The 8119-nt window shown below is 39.5% G+C and overlaps 1 protein-coding gene across 2 annotated transcripts in view; it reads right to left on the bottom strand.

Annotated features, from left to right (window-relative positions):
• Positions 1 to 1084: 1084 nt before the first annotated feature.
• The window catches only part of PRDM5 (PR/SET domain 5), a 59338-nt gene continuing 52303 nt past the window's right edge, over positions 1085 to 8119 (bottom strand). Inside the window, exons 15-16 of one of the 2 annotated variants that reach the window (XM_074542051.1) lie at positions 7198 to 7302; positions 1085 to 2255 (exon numbers count right to left, since the gene is read on the bottom strand). In XM_074542051.1, the coding sequence (XP_074398152.1) occupies positions 2091 to 2255; positions 7198 to 7302 (270 nt within the window). In that variant the 3' untranslated portion in view covers positions 1085 to 2090. The remainder of the gene's footprint in view (positions 2256 to 7197; positions 7303 to 8119) is intronic. The other variant, XM_074542052.1, reaches the window with a different exon arrangement.

The raw sequence follows: 8119 nt of genomic DNA, 5'->3' as shown, positions 1-8119 counted from the left end.
ACTTACTGACTTTCACAACTAGATGTTCTTGTCAAAAGTAGATATTAACCCTAAACACAAAGCAACTTTGCAGTACAGCTCTGGCAAAAATCTTATGCAAAACATGTAAATATGTTAAATTATCCTCTTTTATTCCTCAAAAGAATTTTCTTCTTTGTATTTTAACAGACTTGTTCCTCAAGAAATCCTTAGAAAACCTTCACTTTTGTTTTTTTGGTATGGTGGGTTTTTTTAGTGTTTTTATTTCCTTTTGTTCTTTTTGCCTGAGTATGTACTGACCAAATAGAAGGAAAAATATAAAAGGCCGGAAAACAAACAATTGGAATCTTGGTTTTCCTATGACTCAATTCTTTTCACTGACGTCAAAAAGGCAAACAACAACAACAACAAAGTAACCCACTTCAGACATGTCAAAAAAATGACCAATCTCATTCTCCTTGGAGACATTTAAGAACATATAGCTAAAAACCTATCACACAACCAATATGATACTGGTTGCTTTTGCTCTCTAACCCTTAAAATTATATTCTTTTTTATATCAGCTACCAGTAAATTAAAGTTTTCTGGGCCTAGAAATAAACTGTTTTGATAAATTGTAACAAAATCTCTACAAATGAGGAAATATTCTTTACTCAGTTTTGTAATGCTTATTTCAATTACATTTGTCTTGGACACTTAGAACATATTTAATTTATGTGAACAAATGATTTGTGGAATGGAACTGGCAAAGTCTCCAAGTTTCTCTTACCTCTCAGGAAGCAAACAGTGCATGAAGGCTTAGGATACTTTTACACAGAGGAAGTTGCCACAAACGAGAGAATTATTCATAATTACACTTCTCCAAAATCTGCAGGAACTCTATACACGTCCCCTGTTCATTTTGTAAAACACCAACAGGTCCAAAATGAATCTGAACAGTTTGCTAATGTAGCCTTAATATTAACTGCTGATAACTCAGGAATTCCACATGCAATCACCCTCTGAAGTTACAGTTTTACTGTCCTTGTAGATAAGTATTTATTGGTTATCTTGCTGTACAAGAGGGTCTGTGGGAATTCTTTTGAAAAGTCTTCTGCAGCAAACAACTCACTCTGATAACATGAAGAATTTGATTGTTACTTGGTTTTAAAGCAGTATTTGTCCCAGTGCTCATGAACAGTACTAAGGGGAAAAAAGAAAAAGGTATTTAAGTGATATGAAGAAATCCAGGGCATCTGATTCAGCAGGAAGAAACACTGTGGGAACCAGCTATTCACCAGGAAATCAAACATATGTAAACTCAACAATTCTAGTTGCTCATGCCACCCTGTTCAAGTGTCTTTCCACTTGCCTTGCCAGCCACAGTGATGAGTATGAATACAGCACTTAAAACTAAACTGCTCAACATTTTCACTTCAGTCTTGTTTCGTGTAACCAGATGAAATAAATTCTCCTCAATCTCATGCAGGAATACTGAATGCTGACACATTTCCACAGTTCTCTACCCACACATTCTGGCATCTCAAGAATCAATTCAAGTTAATGAGTTTCATACAGTAACGAGAAAGCTGCAAATAAAATGAGACAAAGTTGCGTTACAACAATATGCGGAATTATGATATGAATAAAACAAGCCTGGATACAATCAGCAGTCAATTAGAATGACAAATTCTGTGTGGTTTCAAATTAAATAATTTTAATGGAGCGTTGTAGGTTAGATACAGAAATACAGTTGCAGGCAGCCAAGAGTTTAGTTGCAAGTGTCCAGGATTTCCAGGCACTGCTACTAATATCTAAGTTTCTAAGGATGTCATTATCAAAGAAAAGCTTTTTTAAAGCTTCTTTGTTTAAATGAGGATAAAATTTTTCCAAAGTTCTTGTATCTTCGTTTTTTTAATTTTCAAGCTGTTTTACATCAGAATCATCTTTCATCTTTACATCTTTCAGGGTTTTTTTCCTACTAACATATTTACAACAAAATTGGGAAAAATAACATGTGAAGGCAATACAGTTGTTTCTCCTGACTGTGCTTACTGGCCAGGTGGCAAGTCTCAAACTTGTGCACCTACAAATGCAGCACTTTGGATGCACCCTTCTCACTGAGGCTGTATTTAGCTCTCAGTTTCTCCATGGACATTTTCCATGTGTACTTTGAGGTAGTCATTCCTTGTAAACTTCTTGTGGCAGAGCTGGCACTCTGCCATGGGGCGGTTGGGGTTGTGAGTCAGCTTGTGCCGGATCAGCATCTTCTTCAGGCTGAAGGACAGGTCACAAACCTGAGGCAGTGAACACAAGACAAAGACAGACAAAGTATTAAAATCTCAAGCATGTGTAACACTCCTAAGGTTACATCACTGAGACCACAGCCACACATACCTGCAGTACTTACTAAATGAGCTAGTCTTTGGAAGAAAAATTCCTTCAGAGCACCTGGAAGATTTTTACTCTGCCTGGAATTTTTTATGCTGTATATTAGGAGTGGTACCACAGGCACAGGGATGCTGTCTAAAAAGACTCAATCTTCAAAACACCAACACATTGAGGTGCCCTGGTAACATTGTGCTGCTTTGTTCAGGCTTTTTTTAATGCTATTGTTCTATCTGGGATGCAGCAAAAATTGTGACAAAGCATCATGAGCAAACATCAGTTCAAATGATGTATTTCCTTCCTGACCTCCAGAATGACACCTGCAGCTTCCAAAAGAATCAGTTCCAATTGCTCAGTTGCAAGGAGAGAGGAGTGAGAATGAACAGGTTCTGAAAACTGCAAGATTAATTACTAATGTAAAGGAAACGTTGTTTCATCCTTTCTCTGCCTGGCTCAGAAAATGGCAGACATCTGATAAATGAAGGTGCAATTCCTTTGCATTATTATCTGGTGGGCTGCTCTCTCTCCTCCATTGTATTCCCAGCAGTCCCCTTCATTCTGCCATTGGAAGAGATGGACAGACGCATGAGGGACTCTGCCCATACTAAAGCCATTCCTTTATAAAAACCCCTGTACTGAAGTTAAAATGAAAAACAAAAGGTTAAAAGAACAAGTTCAGCAAAGAAAAGTTAGAATTAAAAGTTAGAGCATGACATCAACTCAACTGAAACTGTGCAGTTAAACTGGCACATTCACCTACTGTGCAAGGAAATATTCTAGGATGAATTTGACAGGGAAATGAAGGAAAAAAGAAAAAGAAGCAGCTGCTGATTTGACAAATGAAATAGACCAAAGTCATACAATTAAACAAGAATGAACATCCATAGGCTTGCACTCTTAAAATTCCATGTTCATTCCAGACAATATCTCTTTCATGCAGAAAAAACCTCAAGGAAGCCAGGACAATTCCTCTGGAGAAAAACAAAGCTTTAAATTTATACTGGCGCCCAACTACTGCAAATGCTGAATGATGACTGATTCCTTTTGAAACCACAACAAGAGCTGACTATCCAAGTTAGATCATCTTGACCTCCAGCATTTGGATTTCATGCCAATTAAGGCTAAACCAGTAAATGACCATAAAATGGCAATGGCCAGAGGCAAGTTTTGTACCCAAAATTTCTCCCCGCACTGTGTGTGCTGCTGCACCAGAACATTTTTGACTTTATGACATGACGTAATGCTGAAGACCTTCATGCAGCCACTGCAGCTCTCCAGCTTTCCCCCAGTGAATTATCTCTGAATAAACCTCTTTGAGACCCAAGCAAGAGCCACCCTTCATTGTCCGGTTATCTCGGCTGTTTGAGGGGCCTGGAAAGGCCCGGGGTGGCCTTGGGGCAGCCCGCGTATCGAAGAACGAGAAGAGGCTTCAGTTCTTCTTTCGGTTTTTATGTTTATTAATTGTTTATCTAAAAGATTTTCTTTCAGCCGAACAGAGATCTGCTCAGCAGTCAGCCATGGGCACACTGTCTGCCCTCCGGGGCAGCCACGTATCTTTACACCCATTGTTACGTGTACAATATTTATCATTTTTCCCCAATACCATCTATTCTTATAACTCGGTGCACTCTCAGTAATAACCAATCCAAAAATGCCACCGTGGCCAAAGAAGATGGAGGAGAAGAGGAAGAAGAAGGAGGACAGGACACACCCCAATTCCTCCATCTTACTCCTCTAAACCCCCCTGTACATAAATCCTAAACCCTGTGTCTCACCCTCTAATTAGCTAATCTTTTCGCCATTCACCCCGGTGAAGTCCTCTTATCTTCATAAAGGTGTCGTCTCCCGTCTAGGGTCAAAGTCCTGCCACCAGACACTTCTGGCAACATTCCAGGACTCCCGGGCCCCCCAAGGGTGGTCTCGGGGGCCCGGCATCCCAGGACTCAGATCCTGAGATCCCACCCTTCATTACTGACAGAGAACCTCAGTGGCAGCACCCACCGGCCAGCTCTGAGCACTGCTTTTGCCACAGCCAGGTTTGCTGCCCCTTCCCAGAGCACACAGAGAAGAACCCATAACATCAATCTAATAACAGCCACAAATCCAAGTGTGTTACAAGTGCCACACACTCATAAATACTCCATGTTTCTTGAGAGCCAGGAGGCCAATCAGGGACACACCCAAGACAAGATGGGTGTTCTGTGTATGTTACACACATCCCTGTATTTCTAAAATAAACAGCTTATAACACAGCCTCAAAGGACTTGTCATTCATTTATTCTGCTGATGTGACCAATGTAATGTGTCCTTCTGTTCCTCCAAGGCTCTAACATGTTGTGCTACCTTCCCTCTTCAAAAAAACACATGGAATGCACAGGATTGTTAAAGGTATGGCACATCTTGAGCTGCTCTTATGCAGAAAACGGTTTTGGGGTTTTTTTTAAAGAGTTTGATTTGTATATCAATTTTGTAAGCACGACTGATACTTTACAGATTTACAATCACTCCTGCTCATGTGCACTTGAGCTCTAATCAGTCTCTTCAAAATGATCAAAGTTTTGGTCAGGTAGGGAGGATGGAAAGACTGACATTTGAAATAAAGTGTAAGGTCAACCAGAGGCAGAGTAGGAGGAAATACTGTATTGGAAAGAAACCAGGACAGGCAGTACTTGACCTTTCTGCCCCCCCAAAATAATCTATTGTCTCTGAGAAACTGAAGTTCAATTGGCCTTCCAATTGAAGGCCAGTAAAAAACAGGCTGGTCGGGAGAGGGCAGATATCTAATTTTCTATGAAAAATTGCATTTCTATTTCCATATTTCAGTTATTTTCACTTTTCTAGGTGACATGTATTAGAATTGCCATCTTAAAATGGGAATATTCAATTTCCACTATGATCCGTGGGATGTGAGAGCTTTGATACATTAGGGTCTGAAAATGCTTTTGCTGACTGATAAGACACAGAAATGGACACATAAATAAACTGCAGCACCTCCCTCAAACAGAGTACAAGGATTAATTTCACATGTAACTCAGTCCTGCACTGTAATGCCTGTTCCATGTGCCTGAGAGAGAGACAGGAAGAGAAGACATGATTTTTATTTCTGACCCTGGAAAAGAAAATCTATTTAAAGCAAAAATATAAACTAAAAGAATTGGTATGTGGTATTCCAGAGATAAAACTTGTGGAAGCCGCTGTCATAAATTACCACTCAAGTCATTATATGAAAAAATAATGAGAGCATCTAAAACTACCTTGAGCAGAATAAAAAATTGTAGGTGAAAAATCAGGTAGTCCACAATAAATGCCTCCCATAGGGACGTTTTTCTGTAATTGTCCACTACTGCTTTTCCTGTAACTGCTGCATAAACATAACAAAAAATATCACCAGTAACTGAAGGCACACTCTAAAGATTTCTCAAGTGAAGGACTAGGATTAGACACAGATTACAGCTGCTTCTAGAAATGCTATGGTTTGGGTTTGTTGATTAATGAGGAAAACTGAAGGAAAAGCTGAAACAGGGAAGTATGCTTTCATACAGCTCCTATTGCTAATTAAAGCAAGGAAAAATAAATATAATAAAAATATAATAAAAATATAATAAAAATAAAAATATAATAAAATATAACCACCACACCAAGTCAGTCTGCAAAAGCACACTCTGAATCCAATAGCAGTGAACCTTGGATCCACAGTGTGGGAAAAACTGCATTTACACAGCAAGCTGGCCAAGAGCTGCTAAACAGTATAACAATCTGAAAGCTGAAAAAGTTATTGTCAAATGATTTGGAGTTAGAGAAATCCTCAAGGTACTACCCAGAGCCAGGCTGAGATTATCCCAAAAGAATACAGCAAATCTCTTAACTTATAGACGTCAGCAAAATATCTTAGTTGAACTTTTTCATGAAATTAATATATTTTATTCTCAATGAAATGACATCAGATCATTCATTAAAAACCAGAACAGTTAACAGACCCTTGAAACTTTCCTGCCAAGCTGTTATTCTAATTTTGCACCTAATTATATAAATTTCTGAGGAAATTTACAGCTGCTCAGACTGAGCCATCTAGGATATAATTGAGAGCTGGCACTTGCCTGTGACTGCCTCATGAAGCCTCAGTATCACAAAACAAAACACCTACATTAATTCTACACCCATTCTGATGCCTTCCTTTAAATCCTTGAGCAACAATTTTGGCATTTGATAGTTCTGGAAGACATTATTCCCCAACAGTTTCTGCACATTCAGCCTTCCCACCCACCTCCCAAAAGCTGAGAGATGTTGCATACAAGGGGGGCAGGCTGCACCAAGGGTACCTGACAGTGATCTATGAACTGTCACAGGATGTGCTGCATTTCAGCCCTGTGAGCGTGCACAGCATCCCAGATCCCCTCAGCAACAAGAGGTCGAGGCAGATGTTGAAAATATCAGACCAGATTTCACCAGAAACAGCCAATTCTGAATTCGTATTTGTGTCATTCAACATCAGAAGCATTGAGATTCCATGTAATAAATTAAATCCCTTTTCCTACACCAGCTAATCTCCAACTATTAACCTGTCATACAATTCATACAGGAACCCAAGCAGCACGAACTTGTAAATGGTAACGTACAAATTGCATTACTAATGGTGAAAATAACCCTTATGGGATCCAAAACCATAAAATGAACGGGTGTGCATGGCTCTTGGCAAGCACAGAGGGTACATGAAATTCCCTGAACGGTCCTGAATTCCTTGGGCAATGGTGAAGTGTAACCATGCCACAAGCTGTAAGTACAAGGCCACAACACCTCTGCAATTAAATCCTGAGGCTGAGAAGACAAAGGGGAAAGAGGAGAGGAACTCACATCACACTGGAAGGGCTTCTCCCCGGTGTGGGTCCTCATGTGCTCGTCCAGGCCTCGCTTCTGACTGAAAGCCTTGTTGCACTCGGAGCACTGGTACGGCTTCTCCTGCGCGCACGACAACAGCGAGTGAAAGTGAGTCAACACAGAGCCCAGGCCATTAAAGCAGTGGAATTCCATGCTGGATGGTGCAAGTTTTATTTGCTCTCCAAGGTATTACAGTCAGTGAAAACAACAGAAAACGACTTTCAAATGATTAAGTGAAAGCTGGGAAAGCTGTGGCCTGACAGTTTCCACTTCAGCACCTACTTATGAATTAATTATCCGTTCCAGTCTTTCAGACTCAGCCATTTGGGGAGCCTGCTTTTTGTCATGTGAAAGGTACAGAAACATACAATTCCAATGTTCTTTCATTTATCCCCCCAAAATGCTTAAAGCACACAGACAAGTAAGATTATCTACAGAAACTTCGAGTTTGTCTGGAGGTTTCCAAGCAGGGGAAGAAAGCTTGTGGTAGCAGAAAAACTTACTTTGAAAAGTGGTGACAGAAGGTTAATCACATACTCATTGCAGAATCTCAAAAGAAGTGCAGATGGCAACCAAACCATCTGTATTTTTATTAGAACTATTGGTTAGCAGCTACTGTAAAACATGATGTTAGAAAAGTTGCAATCTCCCTAACCTGAAACAAATAATTAGAGATAAATAAGGAAACTCACTTATGTAAAGATTTTTTTCTTATGTTCTTCCTTCATATAGAAATTTTTATAGGTGTAATTCCCCCTCAATTCCACTAAAGTTACAGAAAAACTGTATAGAAATCAACAATAAATCAATTAAATGCAAAAATTAGCATTATGGCAGTGCACACGGCCTCATTAAAATTTTCATGTTCTAGAGGCACCCTTATTTTTGCACCAACTAG

This window comes from Zonotrichia albicollis, chromosome 5 (assembly GCF_047830755.1).
Source record: "Zonotrichia albicollis isolate bZonAlb1 chromosome 5, bZonAlb1.hap1, whole genome shotgun sequence".
NCBI classification, from domain to species: domain Eukaryota; kingdom Metazoa; phylum Chordata; class Aves; order Passeriformes; family Passerellidae; genus Zonotrichia; species Zonotrichia albicollis.
The sequence above is the reverse complement of the archived record's forward strand: the minus strand, read 5'-3'. Positions and strand labels throughout refer to the sequence as shown.